The sequence below is a fragment of the Bufo bufo genome, chromosome 1, assembly GCF_905171765.1.
Source record: "Bufo bufo chromosome 1, aBufBuf1.1, whole genome shotgun sequence".
In the NCBI taxonomy this organism is placed as follows: domain Eukaryota; kingdom Metazoa; phylum Chordata; class Amphibia; order Anura; family Bufonidae; genus Bufo; species Bufo bufo.
Genome location: NC_053389.1, coordinates 273,009,236 through 273,037,135, shown reverse-complemented (window position 1 = coordinate 273,037,135; position 27,900 = coordinate 273,009,236). Strand labels below are relative to the sequence as shown.

At 49.7% G+C, this 27,900-nt stretch overlaps 1 protein-coding gene across 1 annotated transcript in view; it reads left to right on the top strand.

The window, feature by feature from the left end:
* PWP1 (PWP1 homolog, endonuclein) overlaps positions 1-26,388 on the top strand; it is an 88,971-nt gene extending 62,583 nt beyond the window's left edge. Inside the window, exons 11-15 of the mRNA XM_040439403.1 lie at positions 2,027-2,138; positions 11,500-11,590; positions 16,324-16,445; positions 19,662-19,767; positions 26,005-26,388. Of these exons, the coding sequence (XP_040295337.1) occupies positions 2,027-2,138; positions 11,500-11,590; positions 16,324-16,445; positions 19,662-19,767; positions 26,005-26,102 (529 nt within the window). The 3' untranslated portion in view covers positions 26,103-26,388. The remainder of the gene's footprint in view (positions 1-2,026; positions 2,139-11,499; positions 11,591-16,323; positions 16,446-19,661; positions 19,768-26,004) is intronic.
* The last annotated feature ends 1,512 nt before the right edge of the window (positions 26,389-27,900 follow it).

Sequence of the window (27,900 nt, the reverse complement as noted above, 5' to 3'; positions counted from 1 at the left end):
AGCATCGTGTCTAAAATGCGTCGTGCGTACGCACTTATAGTCAATTATCTTTTGATGCTTGGTGCCCAGACACACTTGTAGTTGAAGCTCAAGTCTTTGAGGATTTGCAGTTCTGGGATAAGTTTCCTTTTTGTCAAAGCCCTTTTGTTTTTCTTCTGCGATGTTGTAGTTTCATTTGAGACATGGCTGCTCGCCCAGGTCCTGATTCCTCTGTACTCTTCTGTTCAGGTTGCTATAAACTTTAAAGTCAAGGAACGTGCAATGTAAAGTTCTGCTCGCCATTGTTTCTAGATGAAAAAGGGGTTAGCTTGTGATGTCTTTTCTAGAGTACGATTGCTTTTGAGCAATTAGCACAAAATTCTGCTACATTAATCAACATTTTGTAGATTGAAAGCGACCCTGTGGTTCAAGAAAAAATAATCACATTTACTGTGGAATAGAACACCTACAAATCTCCTTTTAAATCTTTTTAGCTGCAGATCAGCAGATTCCTGGGCTCCTCTGCCATCCAAGATGGCTGTACCACTCCTCAGATGCACGCTGTGCATCGGTAGCCGAAACCACTTCCTACTTGTCCAGCCCTTATCTTGGATTGGCTAGCTTTGTTCACATGATCAGTGCTGGCCAATCCAAGGGCAGCAGGAAGTGCCTTGGATAACCAAATGCACAGCATGCATCAGGTAGTCTGAGAAGTGGTGCGGCCATCTTGGATGGCAGAAGAGGAGCTTGGAAATTTGTGAATCTGCAGCTAAAAAGATGAAAAGGATGGCACCAGGTAAATGTTCTGTTAGTTTTTTTTTTCCTCTTTAAACTGGAGGATTGCTTTAAAATTTACACTGGAGGTCTATTCTGCTACAGTGTCACTGCAATTTTCTTATGCAGCATCTAAATGAGACTTGGTAAAACTTAATCAAGGAGGAAAATCCGCAGAGTATCCAGACCCTCGTTTATCAGACTATCCCTCTCATGTGCTCCTAGTCTAGCTCCTGACTACCTTAGGCATGGCCTGCTGGGAGATGTAGTATCAAGTGGACTGCCTTTATTCTGAATATCCGCCATTTAGGCCTCCTGCACACGACCGTAGGTGTCCCGTTGCCGTATTGTGGACCTCATTTGCGGATCCGCAATATACGGGCACCGTTCCATGTGCATTCCGCATCACGGATGCGGACCCATTCACTTCAGTGGGTCCGCAAATCTGGAGATGCGGAATGGTGCGGAACGGAAGCACTGCGGAGTGCTTCCGTGGGGTTTCGTCCCGTACTTCCGTTCTGCAAAAAGATAGAACATGTTCTATCTTTTTGTGGAACGGCCGGATCGCGGACCCATTAAAGTGAATGGGTCCGCGATCCCCTGCGGCTGCCCCATGGTCGGTGTTCGTGTAAAATGCGGCCGCAGCACGGCCACGGGGCTCACACGTTCGTGTGCAGGAGGCCTTAATCTAGATTTATTAGATGGTTTGTGTGTCCACTAGAGTGGGAAGCAATCTTAAACACTGGCTCTCCATTTTAGTGGAATGGTTTAAAAATAATACTCAAAAATTAGTACTCATCTCCAAGCTGCTCAACTCTCCTCTGTGCTCCACTTCCTGCTCCTGGTCTCGATGCACAGCAAATGGCTTGGACTTCCTGCTCGACCAGTGACTGGCCACAACGGTGAGCAGGCAGTCCAAGAAGTAGAGAGAAGTGGGAGCGGGGCAGCATTAGGATGGCAGTGGTGGAGAATCTGTGATGGTGAGTATTGATTATTTTTTCTTTTTAATCTATTTTTTAAATATTACCCTGGAAAGCTCCTTTAAATTCTACAATTCTGGAGAAATGGGCACATCATGCAATACACAGAAAATCTATTCATTTCAATGAGTGCCGTGTAATACTTCTTTTCTCCTTTGGTGGCACTGCAGCAGATTACAGCTGTTCTCTGTGGGGTTCCAGCAGCATGATTCAGGCTGTTTAGCTCTGTCCTGGATACCTGCAGCCAAATAATATTTATACCTGGTCTAACTCTTCTTTGGTGTTCTCTGTAGGTCTGCAATATTGTACGACTGCAGGAGTCCCCAGGAAAACCACAGAACATGGAGATTTAGCGGGCAAGTCGAACGAGTCACATGGAACCATTTTTCGCCCAGGAACTTTTTAGTAAGTTTTAAGTCTTAATGTCCAATTTGCCAAAGTTGTAAGAAACAAGCGCATGCTTTTGTTCCAGAAATGCTGCCACCCTTCTCCATAATCTATGTCTGACATTGCATTCGTATTAATGGGGATGCTCTCTTCTAAGTTTTTTGTATCTCCCATTCATTTTAATGAAGATTGACTGGGCATACACCCCCCCCCCCCTTTTTTTTTTTGATAGCAGGCATCGGAGACCAGGCACCCAAAATAATAGTACTCCTGTTTCCTAGATCCTTATGGGCATGTAGTCATTTGTGGGGATATGTGGAGAGAATCTCTAAATCGCACATCCTCATACCTATGCTTCTGATATACAACTGTTTTCAATTATCAGCATTTCTTATGATAAAACATGGCTATACAGCGATGCTATCAATCATTTGCTGTGCACTATAAAGAGGCAATTAGTATACAGTTTGATCAAAGCGCATAGGCCCACTTACCGCGACAAGGATGCCTCTTGTTTAAGTGGGAACCTACTCTAACCATGGCGCAGAGCCGTGCGGCGACCGACACGCCTCCACACCGCTCCAGCAGGCAATGGGATCCAGCAGCCGCACAGCTGTGGTTGAGGCTCAAGAAAGCAAGCCCTGATGGTTAATGCCCTCAAAGTCATGAGGATTGAATTATAACCATTTTTAGGGTACTTTCACACTAGCGTTTTTCTTTACCGGCACTGAGTTCCGTCCTAGGGGCTCAATACCAGAAAAGAACTGATCAGTTTTATCCCCCTCCATTCTGAATGGAGAGCAATCCGTTCAGGATGCATCAGGATGTCTTCAGTTCAGTCTTTTTGACTGTTCCGGACGGAGATATAATACCGCAGCATGCTATGGTTTTATCTCCGGCCAAAAAAACACTTGTCTGAATGCCAGATCCGGCATTTTTTAAAAATTTTTTTTACATAGGAATGATCAGACTTAAAATGCAATCATTTGGCATACGTTTTGTCGGATCCGGCAGGCAGTTCCGTCAACGGAACTGCCTGCCGGATTCCTCTACCGCAAGTGTGAAAGTAGCCTTATAGTGTCAGTCAGCTGCTGCCAAGGCTTATAAAACCATAGGGTGCATGCATCATATAAAGATCCCACCAGCAACATGCTACACTATACAGGCCAGTCAAACACTTCTTTAAAAAACCCAAAACGTGCAATGCACTTGCGCACAGTGGCCAATGATTTGCCGAATTTGGCTGATGAAGCAGGACACGGTTTCAGCCAACCATAGCCAAAATATTTTAACTTGACTAGTCACCCTTTGGGTAAAATTTTCAAAACCATGGTCAGCTAAGGCTACTTTCACACTTGCGTTGTTCTTTTCCGGCATAGAGTTCCGTCACAGGGGCTCTATACCTGAAAAGAACTGATCAGGTATGTCCCCATGCATTCTGAATGGAGAGTAATCCGTTCAGTTTGCATCAGGATGTCTTCAGTTCAGTCGTTTTGACTGATCAGGCAAAAGAGAAAACCGCAGCATGCTACGGTTTTATCTCCGGCTAAAAAAACTGAAGACATGCCTGAATGCCGGATCAGGCATTTTTTCCCATAGGAATGTATTAGTGCCGGATCCGGCATTCAGAATACCGGAATGCCGGATCCGTCCTTCCGGTATGCGCATGCGCAGACTGAAAAAAAGGTGAAAAAATAAATGCCGGATCCGTTTTTGCCGGATGACACCGGAAAGACGGATCCGGCATTTCAATGCATTTTTTCGACTGATCAGGCATTTTTAAGACTGATCAGGATCCTGATCAGTCTTACTAATGCCATCAGTTAGCATACATTTTGCCTGATCCGGCAGGCAGTTCCGGCGACGGAACTGCTTGCCGGATCTCTCTGCCGCAAGTGTGAAAGTAGCCTTAGGGTACTTTCACACTTGCGTTGTTTGATTCCGGCAGGCAGTTCCATTGCCTGAACTGACTGCCTGATCAGGCAAACTGTATGCAAACGCGTGTCATTTTTTCTGACTGATCAGGCATTTTTCTCGCCCATATTCCTTGGGGGACACAGGAAACCATGGGGTATAGCTCTGCTCCCTAGGAGGCGTGACACTAAGTGAAAGCTGTAAGCCCCTCCTCCATCAGCTATACCCTTCAGCCTGGAGAAGAGACTGCCAGTTTTTGCTTAGTGTCCAAGGAGGCAAGACACCCCCTGCTTATGCAGGGTTGTTTTCCTATGATTTTTTATTTTTGCGTATTTGTTGTTTTTAATTCGGTTTTTTCTACTTACAGGGACAACAGAGGCGCATTAGACCCCTCTGTTTCTCCCGGGGTTGAGTTGCGCCAGTGCCGGTAATTCCGCACTGCCGCCTCCCCCACAGAAGACAAGGTGGACCAGGGCAGCCTCGCTCCCCTGCGTCCCGCCAGCTCAGGGTCGCCCGCACGCCAAGTCCCTCCCCCGGCTTCCTGCCACTGCGGTGCCAGGAGCTGAAGGGGCGACCCCGCTGGATGGATTGAGGGTGAAGACAGCGTATGGTGAGACAGGCTGCTCCAGCCTCCCCTTCCTCCCTCCCACCGCTGCTACAGGCCTCCTGGGCTCCCATGGCCACTGTTACTACATGGCCACTGCTACATCGTGCACCACCCCTCCCCCCCCCCCCCCCCCCCCCCGGGCATATATCGGGACCGTTATCGGGCAGGGGAGTTTATCTGGGCAGGTCCTTGGCAGGGACGCTACCTTCAGGGGACGGCTGCAGGAAAAAAGCAAGCCGTCTGCCACATCCAGGCGCGGAGGGGGCCGCTTTCTTGGCGTGAACGGCGCCATTTCAGGCCGGCACTTCATGATCCTTGGGGGTTAAAATCATTTTGCCGCGCGCGCGCGGCTCTGCTTCGGAGCGGCAGAGAGGGGGCGGAGCTTCCTACATGCGCTCCGCTACTTCCGGGTTCATCGCACAGTGCTGCGTGGAATCCTCTCTGCAGTGCGATCCGAAGCCGGTGCTGCTGCCTCTCCTCCACAGCCTCCTCAGTCTGTTTCCCTTACCGCTGCCGCTTGCATCATCCGGGTCTGGTAGGACTTTTAACCCCCTCCGTGCCACAGTACTTTAAGTGCAACATCTTTGTTCCACCATGTCAGACCCTTCTGCAGCCGCCAAGCCTTGGTACCATGCCTGTACTGCTTGTAGGGAACCCTTTCCCCGGGGGCAGTCTGATCCGCACTGTACTGCATGCCGGGCTCCACCGCAGCCTCAGTCGCCCGCTGTGTCGCTCCCTGCTGCCTCTGACCCGCCTGACTGGGCTAGATCCCTGTCCCAGGCCGTGGAAAGCCTCACTCATGTCGTGGGCCGCCTAATAGACAGGCCGCCTACCCCGCAGGACGCCACTCTTACTGTCGCGCCCTCCGGGTCCACCGCTTCTGCCGCTGCAGCGGGTTCACTCTCTTTTAGTGACCCCTCCCGAGCTAGGCACTCTCAGAAGCGTATTAGAGTAGAGCGAGCCTCCTCCTCGGATGCCTCCCTCTCCCCGCCACGCGTGCGCACCCAGACGAGCCTCTCCTCTCCAAAGGATTCGCTCTCTGAAGGTGAATTGGCGGTTTCAGATTTGGAAATGGACTCGGCCCTGCCGTCCAAGCTAGCCTCAGCGATGGGTCAACTCATCTCTGATATTCGTGACACCTTTAAGGTGCAGGATGATCCCCCTAGCTCGGACGCAGCTAGCGTCTCATTTATCAGACCCAGGCAGGTCTCAAAAGTCTTTCCAATCCACTCTGATTTCTCCTCTGTGGTGTCTAAGGCTTGGGCTCGCCCGGACGCCCGTTTTGTCAACCCCAAGAAGCTGGACATTTGCTATCCTTTTCCAGCAGATGTCGTGGCCACATGGTCTTCCCCACCCAAGGTGGACCCCCCTGTGGCCCGGCTGTCAAAGAACACGGCCATCCCTGTTCCCGACGGGTCCTCTCTTCAGTCAGCGGAGGACCGTCGCATGGAGACCCTTTCTAAGGGCATTTTTGCTGCCTCCGGTTCTGCTCTCAGACCGGTTTTTGCCTCTGCTTGGGCAGGGAAAGCAATTTCTGCTTGGGGTGCGCAGCTGGAACAGGAGTTGGACTCGGACGTCCCTATCCAGGACCTGCGTTCCTTGGCCCAGCTTATTGTTCGGGCCGGGAATTTTGTTTGTGAGGCCTCCCTTGATGCGGGAGCCCTTATTGCACGCTCCTCCGCCCTGGCAGTTTCCGTCAGGAGGGAGCTCTGGCTGAAGGTTTGGAAAGCGGACGCTGCCTCCAAACGTTCCTTGGCGGGGCTACCGTTTGCGGGTTCCCGCCTTTTCGGGGTCCGCCTAGACGAACTTATTTCGGAGGCCACGGGTGGTAAAAGCACCCATCTTCCTCAACCCCAAGCCAGGGGCGCCCCCCGCGGACGCCCTGGTGCGTCTCGTTTTCGGTCCTCCCGCAGGGCCTTTGGGGCTCCCACCACAGCTGCCGCTTCGGCTCCTCCCCAGGACAAACATAGGAAGCCGTTTTTTCGGGCGCAGCCCTCCTGGCGCAAGCCGCAGGCTGCCCGCACACCCGCAGCAAAGCAATCCTCTGCCTGAAGGCGCGCCCCCACCCACCCGGGTGGGGGGCCGGCTCCTCCTTTTCAGGGACGTCTGGTTGGCTCACGTCTCCGACGCCTGGGCCCTCGAAATTGTGTGCTCCGGATACAAAATCGAATTTGCATCCTTCCCTCCAGATCGGTTCTTTCGCTCCCGCCCGCCACGGGACCCGAAACGCGCGGTTGCGTTCTCCGCGGCCGTTCAAGCCTTACTGGACAGGGGGGTGATTACCCCCGTTCCTCTAGAGGAAAGGTTCCAAGGGTTCTACTCGAACCTCTTTGTAGTTCCCAAGAAGGGAGGTTCCATGCGGCCCATTTTGGACCTCAAAAAGCTCAACCGTTTTCTCCTCCTTCGACGGTTTCGGATGGAGTCCCTCCGTTCCGCGGTGGCTTCCCTGGAGCAGGGAGATTTCATGTCTTCCATCGATATACAGGATGCCTACCTACATGTTCCGGTAGCCCGGTGTCACCATCGCTTCCTCCGATTCGCCGTGGGGGACCTCCACTTCCAGTTTGTCGCCCTTCCCTTTGGGCTGGCAACAGCCCCCCGGGTGTTCACCAAGGTCCTGGCCCCGGTTTTGGCCTTACTCCGTTCCAGGGGTGTTTTTCTGCTACCGTACTTGGACGATATCCTCATCAAGGCTCCGTCCCTTTCTCAAGCGGTTGCCAGCGTGGATCTCACTCTAGAGACTCTGACGAGGTTCGGTTGGGTCATCAACTTCCCCAAGTCCTCCCTTCCCCCCTCCAGACAACTGGTCTTCCTGGGAATGCTTTTAGACACGGGAGCGGCGGAAGTACGTCTTCCCTCGGAAAAACGTCTGATCCTCCGTGGGGCGGTTCGGGGTCTCCTTCTCCACCGTCGACCGTCCTTCCGCTTCTGCATGCGGGTCTTGGGGCAGATGGTTGCCTGCTTCGAGGCGATCCCGTTTGCGCAGTTTCACTCCCGCCCTCTCCAACGGGCGATCCTCTCCTCCTGGGACAAATCGCCGCAGTCTCTGGATCATCCCTTCCATCTATCGCCTCCGGTGAGGTCATCTCTCCGCTGGTGGTTACAGTCCCCTCTTCTGGGCAGGTCTTTTCTGCCACTCAACTGGTTGGTGGTTACAACCGATGCCAGTCTCTTGGGCTGGGGAGGCGTGTTTCCTCCCCGATCCGTCCAGGGCATTTGGTCTCCGTTGGAGTCCAAACTCTCGATCAATGTCCTGGAGCTGAGAGCGGCCCTTTTGTCTCTACGACACTGGACTCATCTGTTGAAGGGTCATCCAGTTCGTGTACAATCGGACAACGCCACGGCTGTGGCGTACATAAACCACCAGGGGGGCACTCGCAGCGCTGCTGCAATGAGGGAGGTCTCCAGCATTCTCCGTTGGGCGGAAGCCCACGTCCCGGCCCTATCGGCAATTTTTATTCCAGGGGTGGACAATTGGGCGGCGGACTTCCTCAGTCGCACCACTGTCGACCCCGGCGAGTGGTCTCTTCACCCGGAGGTATTCGAGGCCATTTGCCTTCGTTGGGGCATACCGGACGTGGACCTCATGGCCTCCAAGTTCAATCACAAGGTCCCCGCCTATCTGTCCAGGGCCAGGGATCCGGGAGCTTGCGGAGCCGACGCCCTCGTTCTTCCCTGGCGAGGCTTCGCGCGTCCATACATATTCCCTCCCATCCCACTCCTGCCCAAGGTCCTTCGGAAGATCGCGGCGGAAGGCGTCTCGGTAATTCTGGTCGCTCCGGACTGGCCCCGCCGGTCTTGGTATGCCGACCTCATGCTGCTCCTGGCAGACGCGCCCTGGCCGCTGCCCGCCAGGGAAGATCTTCTCTCTCAGGGACCGATCTTCCACCCGCGTTTAAGGTCCCTACGTTTGACGGCGTGGTTGTTGAGACCACCGTCCTGACACGTAGGGGTTTTTCTGCGGACGTCGTCCGCACCATGATCCGCGCCCGTAAGCCGTCCTCTTCTAGGATCTATTATAGGACCTGGAGGACCTATTTGGGGTTCTGTGCCGATCTGGGGATTCCTCCGCTCCGCTTTTCTCTCCCCACCGTTTTGTCCTTCCTGCAGAGCGGACTTGCCCAAGGTCTGGGTCTTAGTTCTTTGAAGGGTCAGGTGTCTGCGCTGTCCATTTTGTTTCAGCGCCCACTGGCCCCCCTTGGTCCTGTCAAGACCTTCCTTCAGGGCGTGGCTCACGCGGTTCCCCCGTACCGGCCTCCGGTACCGCCCTGGGACCTGAACCTGGTTCTCTCAGCGCTCCAGGCTTCTCCTTTCGAGCCTCTGCGGACGGTTTCCTTGCGACTTCTGTCCTGCAAGGTTATTTTCCTTGTAGCCGTCACCTCTCTTCGGAGGGTGTCCGAATTGGCTGCACTCTCCTGTCTGGAACCTTTCCTAGTGTTCCACCAGGACAAGGTAGTTCTTCGTCCGGTCCCTTCCTTCCTTCCTAAGGTGGTCTCCGCCTTTCATCTGAACGAGGACATCGTTCTCCCCTCTTTGTGTCCTTCCCCTTCCCACCCTAGGGAGAGGGAACTTCATCGCCTGGACGTTGTCAGGGCGCTCAAGGTTTACCTGGAGGTAACCAGCTCTTTCAGGCGTACTGACTCGCTCTTTGTGGTTCCGGAGGGGTCGCGCAGAGGGTTGGCGGCATCCAAAGTTGCTATCGCCCGTTTTGTCAAGATGGCTGTTACTGAGGCTTATCTCGCCAAGGGCAAGGTTCCGCCCCTCGGTGTTACCGCTCATTCCACTAGAGCGGTCGGGGCTTCCTGGGCTCAGAGAAATCGGGCTTCTACGGAGCAGATTTGCAAGGCGGCCACTTGGTCCTCCTTGCACACCTTCACCAAGTTCTACAGGGTGCATACTCATGCGTCGGCTGACGCTGCTTTAGGCCGTCTGGTGTTGCAGGCGGCAGTTGATTGATGCCTCCGGTGTTGGTCTAGTTTGTTCTGGTCCCTCCCTTCTGGGACTGCTCTGGAACGTCCCATGGTTTCCTGTGTCCCCCAAGGAATATGGGCGAGAAAAGGAGACTTTTGTATTACTTACCAGTAAAGTCTCTTTCTCGCTCTTCCTTGGGGGACACAGCACCCGCCCTTCATTTGGGTTTACAGTTGTGGTTCCGGCTTGGTTGCCCCCGTTGGGGCTTGACGGTTCTTTTTTCCGGTTGGTGGTTATCTTTCACTACTTGGACACGCAACTGGCAGTCTCTTCTCCAGGCTGAAGGGTATAGCTGATGGAGGAGGGGCTTACAGCTTTCACTTAGTGTCACGCCTCCTAGGGAGCAGAGCTATACCCCATGGTTTCCTGTGTCCCCCAAGGAAGAGCGAGAAAGAGACTTTACTGGTAAGTAATACAAAAGTCTCCTTTTCAGACTGATCAGGATCCTGATCAGTCAGAAAAATGCCTGATGAGTCAGAAAAATGCATTGCAATACCGGATCAGTTTTTCTAGTGTCATCAGGCAAAATGGATCCGGTATTTATTTTTTTCTCATTTTTAAAGGTGGAAGGACAGATCCGGCATTCAGGCAAGTCTTCAATTTTTTTCGCCGGAGATAAAACCGTAGCATGCTACGGTTTTATCTTTTGCCTGATCAGTCAAAATGACTGAACTGAAGACATCCTGATGCATCCTGAACGGATTGCTCTCTATTCAGAATGACTGGGGATATGCCTGATCAGTTCTTTTCCGGTATAGAGCCCCTGTGACGGCACTCTATGCCGGAAAAGAAAAACGCTAGTGTGAAAGTACCCTAAACTAGGTCGTTTCAACCATCTATTATCTATTACGTGTATGAGACACTTTAAAATATTTGCAAGCTGTAGTTACTCGATTCTAATGAAAGGTTGGTAGTCCGGGGATTTTTTTTACCTAAAGGGTAGTGGCTTTTGTGTAATTTTTTTTTTTTTGGGCCTTCCTCTGGATCAGCAGTTTCAGGATGTGGGTGCATACACGCGACTGTATGTATTTTGCTGTCTGTAAGAAATACGGATGACATCAGTGTGACGTACATGGTGCCTGCATTTGTTTCGCCCATTGTAACAATGCATCTTCTTTTTCACAAAACAGACAAGCAATAACACAAGTTCTTTTCTTTTACTGATGCGGACACACGTTTGTTGTAGCCCCATTGAAACTAATGGGTTCGCACCCGATCCACAAAAATGCTAATTGGATTTAGGGCAAAAATACGGTCGTCTGAATTGGGCCTAAGGCCTCATGCACACAACTGCCGTATTTAGTATTTGTGACTTATCCACATTTTTTGGGAACCCATTCTTTTCTATGGGTCCACAAAAAAAAAAAAAATGGCCCTACCGCAAAGTGATAGAACATGCTGCAAAATGCAGACCATGGAACGCAAAATGGATATAGTAGTGTTCATAAGGCCTAACAGGCTGATCCTGATGGACGTATGTGCCTTTCCGCCTCATATTGCTATGTAACATTCTTTCCTAAAAGTTTTCAGCATACACGGTAGTCATTGACTATTTCTGTGATTCACAGTAACGGCAAACACTGTATTGTAAATGGATGTGTTTGTCCCTTTTATTAGCCGCCAATATACCCTCTTCAGCAATATTAATATTATTTATTTGAAAGTGCCATTAATTCTATGGCGCTGTACTTCAAGAATTATAAGCAAACATTGATTTCTAAAAAGCCCCATCATAGGAGTGTGACTGAGAGGTTCGATAACATCAAGCTCCATTTTTTATCTTCTCGGTTCAATTGGCTTTGTAGAAAGATTAGAAGTTGTCTTGTTCTAATGTAAAGATCAATAATTGGCGCACAGATAGATCACTTCCTCTTTTATCTGCTCTAGGCCAGCACGGAGGACGGGTTTGTGTACTGCTTAGATGCCCGGTCGGACAAGCCTCTCTTCACATTAAAGGCTCACGACGGTGAGGTGTCTGGTACGTATCTCCCTTTGTGCTTGAAATAGCTCCTCAGGAATTCCTGTGACGTGATGAAGGTGGGTGGACAGGCCAAGGTCTTTTGAAGGACTCTAGAGCAGTCTGACCATATTTGTTGTTGGATCCCAAAACAGTGAATATTATACACATCTTTGGTAGCCTCGCAACTAGAGTTGAGCAAAGCGGATGCTAAATCTGAAGTAGCTTTGTTCAAAACTTCGGATAAATGCTGTACGGAGATTCGTCTCTATACAGTATTAAAATGTATGGGCTCTGATGAGTCGCGTTTTTAAAGTGGAAAACCAAATGAAAACTTGGAACCAAACTCTGCTTCGGGTCCGAGGTACCAGTAGGAACCAAAGCCAAGTTCGGTTTCAAGATTTTCGTACAGTATTAATCCGAAGTTTTGAGCAAAGCGACTTCGGATGTAACATCCCATCCGATGCTTGTTTTCCTTATCACTAATCGCAACCTGTCATTTTACATATACCCATGCTGGGTGAGATAAATATCTCGGTCAAATGCCAACTTTGTATAAAAAAAATGGGAAAGTTGTCTTTTGCCAAGATATTTCTCTCACCCAGCATGGGTATATGTAAAAAGACACCCCAAAACACATTGCCCAACTTCTCCTGAGTACGGTGATACCAGATGTGTGACACTTTTTTGCAGCCTAGGTGGGCAAAGGGGCCCACATTCCAAAGAGCACCTTTCGGATTTCACCGGCCATTTTTTACAGACTTTGATTTCAAACCACTTCTCACGCATTCGGGCCCCTAAAATGCCAGGGCAGTATAACTACCCCACAAGTGACCCCATTTTGGAAAGAAGACACCCCAAGGTATTTCGTGATGGGCATAGTGAGTTCATGGAAGTTTTTATTTTTTGTCACAAGTTAGTGGAATATGAGACTTTGTAAGAATAAAAATTTTTTTTTTAAAAATCATCATTTTCCGCTAACTTGTGACAAAAAATAAAACATTTTAGGAACTCGCCATGCCCCTCACGGAATACCTTGGGGTATCTTCTTTCCAAAATGGGGTCACTTGTGGGGTAGTTATACTGCCCTGGCATTCTATGGGCCCTAATGTGTGGTAAGTAGGTAAATGACCTGTGAAATCCTAAAGGTGCTCTTTGGAATGTGGGCCCCTTTGCCCACCTAGGCTGCAAAAAAGTGTCACACATGTGGTATCGCCGTATTCAGGAGAAGTTGGGCAATGTGTTTTGGGGTGTCTTTTTACATATACTCATGCTGGGTGAGAGAAATATCTCGGCAAAAGACAACTTTTCCCATTTTTTATACAAAGTTGGCATTTGACCAAGATATTTATCTCGCCCAGCATGGGTATATATAAAATGACACCCCAAAACACATTGCTCAACTTCTCCTGAGTATGGCGATACCAGATGTGTTACACGTTTTTGCAGCCTAGATGCGCAAAGGGGCCCACATTCCTTTTATGAGGGCATTTTTAGACATTTGGATCCCAGACTTCTTCTCACGCTTTAGGGCCCCTAAAATGCCAGGGCAGTATAAATACCCCACATGTGACCCCATTTTGGAAAGAAGACACCCCAAGGTATTCAATGAGGGGCATGGCGAGTTCATAGAATTTTTTATTTTTTTTGGCACAAGTTAGCGGAAATTGATTTTTTATTTATTTTTCTCACAAAGTCTCCCTTTCCGCTAACTTGGGACAAAAATTTCAATCTTTCATGGACCCAATATGCCCCTCACGGAATACCTTGGGGTGTCTTCTTTCCGAAATGGGGTCACATGTGGGGTATTTATACTGCCCTGGCATTCTAGGGGCCCTAAAGCGTGAGAAGAAGTCTGGAATATAAATGTCTAAAAATTTTTACGCATTAGGATTCCGTGAGGGGTATGGTGAGTTCATGTGAGATTTAATTTTTTGACACAAGTTAGTGGAATATGAGACTTTGTAAGAAAAAATAAATAAATTTCCGCTAACTTGGGCCAAAAAAATGTCTGAATGGAGCCTTACAGGGGGGTGATCAATGACAGGGGGTGATCAGGGAGTCTATATGGGGTGATCACCCCCCTGTCATTGATCACCCCCCTGTAAGGCTCCATTCAGACGTCCGTATGTGTTTTGAGGATCCGATCCATGTATCCGTGGATCCGTAAAAAACATACGGACATCTGAATGGAGCCTTACAGGGGGGTGATCAGGGAGTCTATATGGGGTGATCACCCCCCTGTCATTGATCACCCCCCTGTAAGGCTCCATTCAGATGTCCGTATGTGTTTTGCGGATCCGATCCATGTATCCGTGGATCCATAAAAAAACATACGGACATCTGAATGGAGCCTTACAGGGGGGTGATCAATGACAGGGGGGTGATCAGGGAGTCTATATGGGGTGATCACCCCCGTCCTTGATCACCCCCCTGTAAGGCTCCATTCAGACATCCGTATGTGTTTTGCGGATCCGATCCATGTATCAGTGGATCCGTAAAAATCATACGGACGTCTGAATGGAGCCTTACAAGGGGGTGATCAATGACAGGGGGGTGATCAATGACAGGGGGGTGATCAGGTAGTCTATATGGGGTGATCAGGGGTTAATAAAAGGTTAATAAGTGACAGGGGGGGGGGTGTAGTGTAGTGGTGTTTGGTGCTACATATTGCTGAGCTACCTGTGTCCTCTGGTGGTCGATCCAAACAAAGGGGACCACCAGAGGACCAGGTAGCAGGTATATTAGACGCTGTTATCAAAACAGCGTCTAATATACCTGTTAGGGGTTAAAAAAAATCACATCTCCAGCCTGCCAGCGAACGATCGCCGCTGGCAGGCTGGAGATCCACTCGCTTACCTTCCGATCCTGTGAACGCGCGCGCCTGTGTGCGCGCGTTCACAGGAAATCTCGCGTCTCGCTAGATGACGCATATATGCGTGACTGTGCGCAGGGCTGCCGCCTCCGGAACGCGATCCTGCGTTAGGCGGTCCGGAGGCGGTTAAATTCTTAATCAGATGATACAGGCAATTAAAAACATGGGACAAATACGTCCCTTTGTCCTCAAAGGGTTAAGTAGCTTTTAGTGTGCAGTTTGGACTGTCCCTTAAAGGGGATGTCCAGGATTATAAAAATGTGGCTGCTTTCTGTCCATGGATTGGATCTGGTATTGCATTTTGGCTCCATTTGAAGTGAATGGTACAGATCTGCAATTCTGAACACAGCCTGTGGACACGTCTGGTGCTGGTTTTGACAAAAGCAGCCATGTTTTCTAATCCTGGACAACCCCTTAAATGTCTCTGGTCCACCTCAGTCCAGCCGCTGCTTCCTATCAAGTTTACAGCCCCCTTAAGGGTACTTTCACACTAGCGTTAGAAGAATCCGGCAAACTGCCTGCCGGAAATCTGTTAGACTTATGCATTGAAATACCGGATCTGTCTTTCTGGTATCATCCGGAATAACGGATGCGGTATTTAATTTTTTCAAAGCTAGAAAGAACTGCGCATGCGCAGACCAGAAAACCGGATCCAGCGATGCGGCAATTTCCAGAACACTTGGTACTGGATCCGGCATTAATACATTTCAATGGAAATTGATGCCGGATCTGGCAAGTGCGGTAGTGTTCCGGGATTTTGTCCGGAAAAAATACAGCACTATGCTGCGGTATTTTGTCCGGTCAAATACCGTACAAGGGATGAAACGGAAGACATCCTGATGCATACTGAACGGATTGCTTTCTATTCAGAATGCATTGGGACAAAACGGATGCGTTTTTTTTTTCCGGTATTGAGACCCTTTTCCGGATTTCAATACGGAAAAGAATAACACTAGTGTGAAAGTACGCTTAATGGCTTGTGTAGGGCTGGAAAACATAGCTTCTTTCTTCCAAAAATGGCGCTAACAGAGGTAAAGTGAGACTGTGCTGCAAAACCACACACGCCATTAAGGAATCTTCTCCTTTGACGTCATCTCTGACTTTTTCCCACAGTGAGTAGAAGACTTGATATTCTGTGACTTATTCCATCCAGGGTTGTAACAAGTATGTTATTGATGTTTTGTTTGCTCTCTTCACTATGTGGCGGCATGTAAAGATCTCGCTGAGAGCAGAATTTCGGTTACAGTTCCTTTTTATTTCTAGCACTACATAAAGGTCACTCTTCAGATTTACCGTTTGCTAGTATAGCAGATGAAATCGCTTTCTGCTGCAGCCATTCTTACCATCAGTCTATCATTTTCCAGGTCACATAAAGGGGACTTTGTTTCATTTGCTATTGATTTAGTACTTCCAACACCTCCCCCGAACCAGTTATGGGGCCAGACACGTTGGATATGTCATGTTGGGTGAATCGACGAAGCCAATTGGTCAATTAACCCTGATCTTCCATTTAATTTAGGGACATCTGTGTAGTCAGTACAGCTGCAGTTTCACGTTTTTTTTCTCCTCTAAAAACAGCGCCACTCTTGTCCATGGACTGCGTCTGCTATTGCTGCTTTGTCACAGTCTAGTGATTAGGGCTAAGGTGCAATACCAGACGCAGCCCATGGCCAAAAGAGTAGTTAAAGAGAAAAATCCTGTAAATCCCTTTCAATGAGCAGTTTAGGAATGAGATATTCATATGGAAGTGATGTTCGTGTTCACTGACATGTGGCCCTGTATACTGTAGTTTAATGGGAGTTTAATATAATCTTTTACTGCGAGATTACATTTTCATCTGACGTCGAATTCAGTTTTTTTTTCTTTTTTGTGCACCCAGGTCTGGAGTTGAGCAGTCAGGTGAAAGGGTGCTTGGTGACCTCTTCGGCTGATAAACATGTGAAGATCTGGGACGTTTTACTGGACAAACCAAGTCTCGTTCATTCCCGGGATATGAAAATGGTAAGAACGCCCCTACCCCCCTTTTAATCATCCCAGAATCAGCTGCCCACATATCTCATACTCTCACTATTCTTAAACCTGCAAAGCAAGTTTATATTAACCCCAACAGTTCAGCCCCAGCAGAGCCCAGCAAGGTGAGTGGTGAGGGCTGCTTTAAGCCTTCATATCTTGGGCTGTGTAGCCGCTGGTCTTTTTTGAAAGCTGGCAATCTCAGATTTAAAACAATCTGGTCGGAAGTGAAATCAGGTTTTAGTCGATTTCACTCTCAACACGATTTCTAAAGGCTTATGGGGGAGATTTATCAAAACAGGTGTCAAGGAAAACTGGCTTAGTTGTCCATAGCAACCAGATTCCACCTTTCATTTTAAAAAGGAGCTCTGAAAAATGAGAGGTGAAATCTGATTGGTTGCAATAGGCAACTAAGCCAGTTTTCCTTTGCACCAGTTTGATAAATCGTCCTATATCTCCCGATGTAGAGGAGATAATGTTGTCTGGTCGTGGTTTAACTCTTTCATGCCTGATGACGTACATGTACGTCATCAGGCATGTGTTTAAAGATGACGCCTGCTGCGGGCGCCATAGCCGCGGGTGGCCGTCTGCTTCTTTTAGTGGCTCATGTCCGCAATCGGCAGTAATGCCGATCGCAGACATTTAACCCCCTCAGACATTTAACACCTCAGATGCCGTGGTCAATCCTGACCACGGCATCTAAACGCGCTGAAAACCGTGTGGCGATCGGCGGAGCCGGAGCTTGTGTACAGCAGCCCATGTCTTTGTGAATGACAGGAGACTGTTGCATAGTATTTTCTATGGAGCCCTTGCTTGTAATAGGGCTAGTGCATTGGAGTCTATGCGAATAGCAGTCTAATGATTGCATGTTATAGTTCCCTATGGGAACTATAAAAAAGTGTAAAAAAAAAAAAAATTTTAAAAATTCAAATCACCCCTCTTTTCCCAAAATAAAAAAAAAATAAAAAAATTAAAAAAAGTTCACTTCATGGGTGTTACGATGTGCGAAAACGCCCATAGTATAAAAATTTATTCCCCATACAGCAAAACGGAAAAAAGTGTTCAAATGGCCCATTCGCCGTTTTTGGTCGCTTCATTTTCACCCTCAATGACTCCTGTATAAATGATCTCACCAGTAATAGATAGTTGGACAGCTCATCACATGTGAACTTCACTATGGAACAAAGGCTACCAGAAGACGAAATTTACAACAGGCCTTTCAGTACACCTCTTTGTTGTGTCATCAATACTTGATTTACAGACCCAAACTCTTCAGTTACACTAGGTTTATGTTTAGGCTCCCATGAGAACACTGACTGTTCTGAAATCTCTTAAAGGCTACATGCACACGAACGTTAGGGCTCCGTGCCGGTGCTGCGGACCGCAAATTGCGGTCCACAATGCACGGGCACTGACCGTGGGGCAGCCGCATGGGGATTGCGGACCACATCTGACGGTCCGCACCGCAAAAAAGTAGTGCATGCACTACTTTTCTGTGGTGCGGAGGCACAGCCAGAAACACCACGGAAGCCCTCCGTAGTGCTTCCGTGGGGTTCCGATCCGTGCCTCCGTTCCACATCTCCGTGATTGCAGACCCATTCAAGTGAATGGGTCCGTGATGTGGAATGCACACAGCTGGTGCCCGTGTATTGCGGACCCGCTGTATGCGGCCCGCAATACGGCCACGGGGGGCACACGGTCGTGAGCATGTAGCCTAATACATTATCACAGGGACTTTGTTTTTTATTTAATGCTTTTCTCCCATCTTATGTCATGTCCACAGGATATCTGGAGATGTCCCCTAATTGGAAAACCATAAATGTATGATATGTATGGTCACACCTCAGGGATCTGCACCTATCTCATGAACGGAGCTCTGTCTATGTAGAGGGGACAGCGCATGCACAGCTCTCTCCATTCACTTCTATGGTAGTTCCTAAAATAGCTGAGCTTACTTGCTTGCCTATTGTTGGAATTCCCATAGACATCGATGGAGAGAGCCACACGCGTGCAGCCACATCCCTGTTTTCCAGATATCCTGTTGATAAGCCATAAATGTCCAGATGGGTATAACTTTTTAAAGAAGACCTGTCACCTCACCTGACATGTCTATTTAGTAATTACTTGCATTTGGCACGTAATGACAATTCTGCAGTTTATTTGCATTTAGCTATTCCTGTATTGTGCCATTCCTCTATTATCCCTACTAGAAGTTTCTGAATGAACTAACAGTCTGCCATAAAGATCCAACTGAGTGTTACCAATTGGGGGGGTGTCCATGAACAGTCTGACATCCAATCAGTGTCAGAGTGTGCAGGGACACCCTCCCAACTGGTAACACCCATGTGGACCTTCATTGCAAACTGCTGGCAATTCATCTTTAAACTTTTATGAGGAATAAGAGGAACAGCACAACACAGAATCAGAAGAAAAGATGTTCCAGTTATTACATATGGTTTGCAAACAGTTACTAAAACAGACCTATCTGGAGAGATGTTGCCCCCCCCTCCCCCATCCCGAGTGGATATGTGAAGGGAAGCAGAAGCATACATACTTTCTTCCCATCTCTAGCTCCCCAATCCTTCTGTCCCCAGCCTCTCACTGTGCTCCCAGAATGTAAACTTCCATTTTGACACTGCTGCAGCCAATCATAGGCCTCAGTGTTGACCACTGTAATGTCAAATGGTCATGTGACGCAACGGGCGGTGGTCACTGCTTCTAGGAGCGCAGTGGAGCTGCTGAGTGTGGGGAGACAGCGATGGGAAGAAAGTAAGCATGCTTCTGCTTCCCCTCACATATCCACCTTTAAAGAGGACCGGTCACCTCTCCTGACATGTCTGTTTTAGTAACTATTTGCAAACCTCATGTAATAACTGGAGCATCTATTCTTAAGACTCTGTGTTGTGCTGTTCCTCTTTTATTCCTCATATAAGTTTAAAAATGAATTGCATGGGGAGCCAGGAAGCAAAAGGTTACACAACCAACCCTTTTAAGGATTGTTGAGTTTCTTGACCTTACTATTCTGTCTGTTGTATACTCTTCTGATCCTCCCCTTACAACGAAGATAGTCAGTAAGCAGAGGTTGCATTTAAAAATATATGACTTTAAATACAGCCTATTATCTCTCCTTAATCTGTCAGTTAACCGTTTGTTATTTGTATTTCTCGCTCATTTTATTGCATTTACAAACCTCAATTTTTTCCCTAGGGCATACTGTTCTGCACAGCATGCTGCCCAGACTTGCCCTTTTTGTATGCATTTGGGGGCCAGAAGGATGGCCTGAGAGTATGGGACATTAGCACTATTGCAGCTGGTGAGTCAATATGCCGCTGATATTGATTGTGATAAAAACAATTGCATTGGATCTTAAGAGTTTATTGGACAGGCAGATCGCCTGCTCACTAGAGGAGCAGACCGCTATTATTACATGCAGAGATTTCCTCCGCAGCATGGGGATCAGTGCTCGCTATGCCATCGCTCATCCCTATACTGTCTAGTGGTTTACAGGCAGCACGATCTGCCTCCGCCAAGCGCTGACTTTTAAGCATGCTTAAAATCTGAATTGCCCGATGAACAAGCGTTTGCTCGTTCATCGGGTAATCGGTGGCATTATTACATGCGGACGCTGATTAGCGATTATCGGCCAGTGTAATACAGCCTTTACTCTGGACTAATGAGCTCGTAGAGTCACGTTTACATATAATTACATGAGAGGCTGAGTGCCTATTTTTTTATTTTATTTTTTATAACCCTTTAACACTCTACTAGGGATGAGCGAATCTACTTCGGATGAAACATCCAAAGTCGATTCGCATAAAACTTTGTTTCTCGCCCATATTCCTTGGGGGACACAGGAAACCATGGGTATAGCTCTGCTCCCTAGGAGGCGTGACACTAAGTGAAAGCTGTAAGCCCCTCCTCCATCAGCTATACCCTTCAGCCTGGAGAAGAGACTGCCAGCTTTTGCTTAGTGTCCAAGGAGGCAAGACACCCCCTGCTTATGCAGGGTTGTTTTCCTATGATTTTTTTATTTTTGCGTTATTTGTTGTTTTTAATTCGATTTTTTTCTACCTACAGGGACAACAGAGGCGCATTAGACCCCTCTGTTTCTCCCGGGGTTGAGTTGCGCCAGTGCCGGTAATTCCGCACTGCCGCCTCCCCCACAGAAGACAAGGTGGACCAGGGCAGCCTCGCTCCCCTGCGTCCCGCCAGCTCAGGGTCGCCCGCACGCCAAGTCCCTCCCCCGGCTTCCTGCCACTGCGGTGCCAGGAGCTGAAGGGGCGACCCCCGCTGGATGGACTGAGGGCGAAGACAGCGTATGGTGAGAGTAGCTGCTCCAGCCTCCCCTTCCTCCCTCCCACCGCTGCTACATCCCCCATGGCCGCTGCTACATCCCCCATGGCCACTGCTACATGGCCACTGCTACATCGCGATGGGTCAACTCATCTCTGATATTCGTGACACCTTTAAGGTGCAGGATGACCCCCCTAGCTCTGACGCAGCTAGCGTCTCCTTTATCAGACCCAGGCAGGCCTCAAAAGTCTTTCCAATCCACTCTGATTTCTCCTCTGTGGTGTCTAAGGCTTGGGCTCGCCCGGACGCCCGTTTTGTCAACCCCAAGAAGCTGGACATTTGCTATCCTTTTCCAGCCGATGTCGTGGCCACATGGTCTTCCCCACCCAAGGTGGACCACCCTGTGGCCCGACTGTCAAAGAACACGGCCATCCCTGTTCCCGACGGGTCCTCTCTTCAGTCAGCGGAGGACCGTCGCATGGAGACCCTTTCCAAGGGCATTTTTGCTGCCTCCGGTTCTGCTCTCAGACCGGTTTTTGCCTCTGCTTGGGCAGGGAAAGCAATCTCTGCTTGGGGTGCGCAGCTGGAACAGGAGTTGGACTCGGACGTCCCCATCCAGGACCTACGTTCCTTGGCCCAGCTTATTATTCGGGCCGGGAATTTTGTTTGTGAGGCCTCCCTTGATGCGGGAGCCCTTATTGCACGCTCCTCCGCCCTGGCAGTTTCCGTCAGGAGGGAGCTCTGGCTGAAGGTTTGGAAAGCGGACGCTGCCTCCAAACGTTCCTTGGCGGGGCTACCGTTTGCGGGTTCCCACCTTTTCGGGGTCCGCCTAGACGAACTTATTTCGGAGGCCACGGGGGGTAAAAGCACCCATCTTCCTCAACCCCAAGCCAGGGGCGCCTCCCGCGGACGCCTTGGTGCGTCTCGTTTTCGGTCCTCCGCAGGGCCTCTGGGGCTCCCACCACAGCTGCCGCTTCGGCTCCTCCCCAGGATAAGCGTAGGAAGCCGTTTTTTCGGGCGCAGCCCTCCTGGCGCAAGCCGCAGGCTGCCCGCACACCCGCAGCAAAGCAGTCCTCTGCCTGAAGGCGCGCCCCCACCCACCCGGGTGGGGGGCCGGCTCCTCCTTTTCAGGGACGTCTGGATGGCTCACGTCTCCGACGCCTGGGCCCTCGAAATTGTGTCTTCCGGATACAAAATCGAATTTGCATCCTTCCCTCCAGATCGGTTCTTTCGCTCCCGCCCACCGCGGGACCCGAAAAGCGCGGCTGCGTTCTCCGCGGCCGTTCAAGCCTTACTGGACAGGGGGGTGATTACCCCCGTTCCTCTAGAGGAAAGGTTCCAAGGGTTCTACTCGAACCTCTTTGTAGTTCCCAAGAAGGGAGGTTCGGTGCGGCCCATTTTGGACCTCAAAAAGCTCAACCGTTTTCTCCTCCTTCGACGGTTTCGGATGGAGTCCCTCCGTTCCACGGTGGCTTCCCTGGAGCAGGGAGATTTCATGTCTTCCATCGATATACAGGATGCCTACCTCCATGTTCCGGTAGCCCGGTGTCACCATCGCTTCCTCCGATTCGCCGTGGGGGATCTCCACTTCCAATTTGTCGCCCTTCCCTTTGGGCTGGCAACAGCCCCCCGGGTGTTCACCAAGGTCCTGGCCCCGGTTTTGGCCTTACTCCGTTCCAGGGGTGTTTTTCTGCTACCGTACTTGGACGATATCCTCATCAAGGCTCCGTCCCTTTCTCAAGCGGTTGCCAGCGTGGATCTCACTCTAGAGACTCTGGCGAGGTTCGGTTGGGTCATCAACTTCCCCAAGTCCTCCCTTCCCCCCTCCAGACAACTAGTCTTCCTGGGAATGCTTTTAGACACAGGAGCGGCGGAGGTACGTCTTCCCTCGGAAAAACGTCTGATCCTCCGTGGGGCGGTTCGGGGTCTCCTTCTCCACCGTCGACCGTCCTTCCGCTTCTGCATGCGGGTCTTGGGGCAGATGGTTGCCTGCTTCGAGGCGATCCCATTTGCGCAGTTTCACTCCCGCCCTCTCCAACGGGCGATCCTCTCCTCCTGGGACAAATCGCCGGAGTCTCTGGATCATCCCTTCCATCTATCGCCTCCGGTGCGGTCATCTCTCCGCTGGTGGTTACAGTCCCCTCTTCTGGGCAGGTCCTTTCTGCCACTCAACTGGTTGGTGGTTACAACCGATGCCAGTCTCTTGGGCTGGGGAGGCGTGTTTCCTCCCCGATCCGTCCAGGGCATTTGGTCTCCATCGGAGTCCAAACTCTCGATCAATGTCCTGGAGCTGAGAGCGGCCCTTCTGTCTCTACGACACTGGACTCATCTGCTGAAGGGTCATCCAGTTCGTGTACAATCGGACAACGCCACGGCTGTGGCGTACATAAACCACCAGGGGGGCACTCGCAGCGCTGCAGCAATGCGGGAGGTCACCAGCATTCTCCGTTGGGCGGAAGCCCACGTCCCGGCCCTATCTGCAATTTTTATTCCAGGGGTGGACAATTGGGCGGCGGACTTCCTCAGTCGCACCACCGTCGACCCCGGCGAGTGGTCTCTTCACCCGGAGGTATTCGAGGCCATTTGCCTTCGTTGGGGCATACCGGACGTGGACCTCATGGCCTCAAAATTCAATCACAAGGTCCCCGCCTATCTGTCCAGGGCCAGGGATCCGGGAGCTTGCGGAGCCGACGCCCTCGTTCTTCCTTGGCGAGGCTTCGCGCGCCCATACGTATTCCCTCCCATCCCTCTCCTGCCCAAGGTCCTTCGGAAGATCGCGGCGGAAGGCGTCTCGGTGATTCTGGTCGCTCCGGACTGGCCCCGCCGGTCTTGGTATGCCGACCTCATGCTGCTCCTGGCAGACGCGCCCTGGCCGCTGCCCGCCAGGGAAGATCTTCTCTCTCAGGGACCGATCTTCCACCCGCGTTTAGGGTCCCTACGTTTGACGGCGTGGTTGTTGAGACCACCGTCCTGACACGTAGGGGTTTTTCTGCGGACGTCGTCCGCACCATGATCCGCGCCCGTAAGCCGTCCTCTTCTAGGATCTATTATAGGACCTGGAGGACCTTTTTGGGGTTCTGTGCCGATCTGGGGATTCCTCCGCTCCGCTTTTCTCTCCCCACCGTTTTGTCCTTCCTGCAGAGCGGACTGGCCCAAGGTCTGGGCCTTAGTTCTTTGAAGGGTCAGGTGTCTGCGCTGTCCATTTTGTTTCAGCGCCCACTGGCCCCCCTTGGTCCTGTCAAAACCTTCCTTCAGGGCGTGGCTCACGCGGTTCCCCCGTACCGCCCTCCGGTACCGCCCTGGGACCTGAACCTGGTTCTCTCAGCGCTCCAGGCTTCCCCTTTCGAGCCTCTGCGGACGGTTTCCTTGCGACTTCTGTCCTGCAAGGTTATTTTCCTTGTAGCCGTCACCTCTCTTCGGAGGGTGTCCGAATTGGCTGCACTCTCCTGTCTGGAACCTTTCCTAGTGTTCCACCAGGACAAGGTGGTTCTTCGTCCGGTCCCTTCCTTCCTTCCTAAGGTGGTCTCCGCCTTTCATCTGAACGAGGACATCGTTCTCCCCTCTTTGTGTCCTTCCCCTTCCCACCCGCGGGAGAGGAAGCTTTATCGCCTGGACGTTGTCAGGGCGCTCAAGATTTACCTGGAAGTAACCAGCTCTTTCAGGCATACTGACTCGCTCTTTGTGGTCCCGGAGGGGTCGCGCAGAGGGATGGCGGCATCCAAAGTTGCTATCGCCCGTTTTGTCAAGATGGCTGTTACTGAGGCTTATCTCGCCAAGGGCAAGGTTCCGCCCCTTGGTGTTACCGCTCACTCCACTAGAGCGGTCGGGGCTTCCTGGGCTCAGAGGAATCGGGCTTCTACGGAGCAGATTTGCAAGGCGGCCACTTGGTCCTCCTTGCACACCTTCACCAAGTTCTACAGGGTGCATACTCATGCGTCGGCTGACGCTGCTTTAGGCCGTCTGGTGTTGCAGGCGGCAGTTGATTGATGCCTCTGGTGTTGGTTGAGTTTGTTCTGGTCCCTCCCTTCTGGGACTGCTCTGGAACGTCCCATGGTTTCCTGTGTCCCCCAAGGAATATGGGCGAGAAAAGGAGACTTTTGTATTACTTACCAGTAAAGTCTCTTTCTCGCTCTTCCTTGGGGGACACAGCACCCGCCCTTCATTTGGGTTACAGTTGTGGTTCCGGCTTGGTTGCCCCCGTTGGGGCTCGACAGTTCTTTTTCCGGTTGGTGGTTATCTTTCACTACTTGGACACGCAACTGGCAGTCTCTTCTCCAGGCTGAAGGGTATAGCTGATGGAGGAGGGGCTTACAGCTTTCACTTAGTGTCACGCCTCCTAGGGAGCAGAGCTATACCCATGGTTTCCTGTGTCCCCCAAGGAAGAGCGAGAAAGAGACTTTACTGGTAAGTAATACAAAAGTCTCCTTTTCAATACTGTATGGGTTGAGCACTCTGTACGGTATTAGAATGTATTGGCTCTGATGAGCTCAAGTTTCTACTTCACGAAGTCTCATGAGACGTTGGGTAATAACTTCATAAATTGATTTCTACTGTAAAAATAAATCTCCCGAACTTGGGTTCAGTTCTAAGTCGTAGCTTCGGCTCATCGGAGCCAATACATTCTAATACTGTACGGAGCTCGCTCCGTACACTATTGAAACAAAGTTTTATGCGAATCGACTTCGGATGTTTCATCCAAAGTCGATTCACTCATCCCTACACTCTACACTGTAGCATTATGACGCTGGAACTGTGCAGTCCAACAAGTCGCTGTACTGTTACAGTGCAATGTTGGAATGGGCACAGTGCCTTCACTTGTAGGTGCCAGCTGTATTATTGAGCTGACAATATGCTCTAATGCTGGGATAAAGGATAACTGTGGAATATGGAATCTGCTGCAGTAGTGAACTGATTGTCATGGGTTCAGCTCTCAAGACACTTGGCAAACAGCCAAGTATGCCAAGGTAGGCCACAGGCACCCAGCTATTTCTGAAAATGGATCATCCACAATGGACCTTCAGAGGTGACAGGACAACCTCATTAACTTTGTAAATGGACCTGCAGAAATCTTCACAAAGATAGTCATGGTCTGACGGATGGCTCCCACCAAGGTGGTCATGTACCTGACAAATATGTACATGTAATGAGGAACTTTAGTAAAACATTATGTTCTTTAGGCGTCTATTCTTCAAAATGTGAAATAATTAATCATTGACATATGCTTTTTAACCTCCTCCCCCCCCCCCCCCTCCTCCAGTTAAAGAAGCTTTTGGTGGCAGGGAACGGCTAATGGTGACCAACTTATCCAGCCCTGCATCAACCAGTGCAGTAGCTGCAGAATCCATGGATTCCTAGGAACCCCACTTCTCCATAATCAAGACAACATCAACCACATGTAACATTTTTGAAGATTTTCCAAAATGGGATTAGCAAGACGACCACCAAGTGGATACTCTTCAACTTATATTGACTGGTTAATATGGCTTTTTACTCATGGATATCCAGGACTGCATTATTTTGGATGACAGTGCCCATACTAAGCTTGTATGCCAGAAGACCTCAATTGTGCATTGATGATATTAAAGCAGGGTTGTACGACTGGCCAAACTGTATGTAGGCAAAATTAAAATTTTAAGATCTATCTTTAAGCGATGACTCTTTTTCACTTTATGAAAGAAAGGAGTTAAGTGGCAGGCCGTACATGGCAAGATGTCTCTCTAAACACTTGTTGCCATATTTAGGAGCCCCTACTGTACCTCTTGGTGCCTCAGATTTTTTTCAACACACTAAAGGTTTGTGGCATATACCAAATAAAAGAGAAGCATGGCATGTAACAGATTGGATTTCACCCCTGGAAGCACTGCTGCTAGAGCAGAACAGAAGGTTTGAGGCACGATATGGCAGCACAATGTGTGTCTGCAACTCTGCAGTGTGTTGTTATACAGGGTTCATCCATATGACAATGCCATTTACATGGATGATTAAAGGGGTTCAAATGTTTTATACTGATGACCCATCCTCAGGTCATCTGTATGTGTTCCGTGGGGATCCAACTCCCAGCACCTCGGTCACATTCATCGGTCACATGACCTAGGTGTAGCGCTGTCCCATTCAAGCACAGCCACCATCCAATGGACGGCAGTGTGCATGGTAAGCGGTGAGGAAGCCTCTTCAAAACAGCTGATCGGTGGGAGTCAGACCCCCACCGATCACATACTGATGACCTGTCCTGAGGATAGTTTATCAGTTTAAAACACTCAGAAAACCCCTTTAAAGAGGGCCTTTCACCGCTCCTGACATGTCTGTTTTAATAGCTCCATGCATTCCCAATGTAATAACAATTCTGGAACATCTATTCTTATGGCTCTATGTTGTGCCATTCCTTTATTATTTCTACTAGAAGTTATAAATGAATTGCTAGCAGTCTGCGGTAAGGGTACAGAGGGGTGGTAACCAGTTGGGGGTGTATACCTGCACAGTCTCACTCTATCTTGTCAGTGCTGCCATTGTCAGACTGTGCAGGTACACCCCCCCAACTGGTTAACACCCCTCTGTACCCTTACTGCTGACTGCTAGCAATTCATTCAGAACTTCTAGTAGAAATAACAGAGGAAAGTGCACAACACAGAGCCAGACGAATAGATTCTCCACAGGGGATGAATGAAGCTATTAAAACTGGTGTGTCCGAAGTGGTGACAGGTCCTCTTTAAGATGGCCACACACGTTAGATAAATGAAGCTGATTTTGACAGAACCAGGCAACATCTAATATTTATGGCGTTCTCCCCCAATTGCAGATGTTGATCTGGTTCAGGACCCAACTAGAAGGACGGCCATACTGGACTTAGTATTAACCAATAGACCTGACAGAACAACAGACGTGCAGGTTGGGGGACACCTGGGAAATAGTGACCATAAAGTAATTACCTTCCAATTATCATTCAAAAGAGCGTTTCTACAGGGAGGAACAAAAATACCAAACTTCAAAAAAGCTAAATTTAGCCAACTAAGAGATTCCATAGGCCTAACTAACTGGGACAAAGTCCTCACAAATAAAAATACAGCCACAAAATGGGATATCTTTAAAAGCATCCTAAAATCTCATTGTGAGAGGTACAGTATGGGAATAAAAGGTTAAGGAACAAAAAGAAACC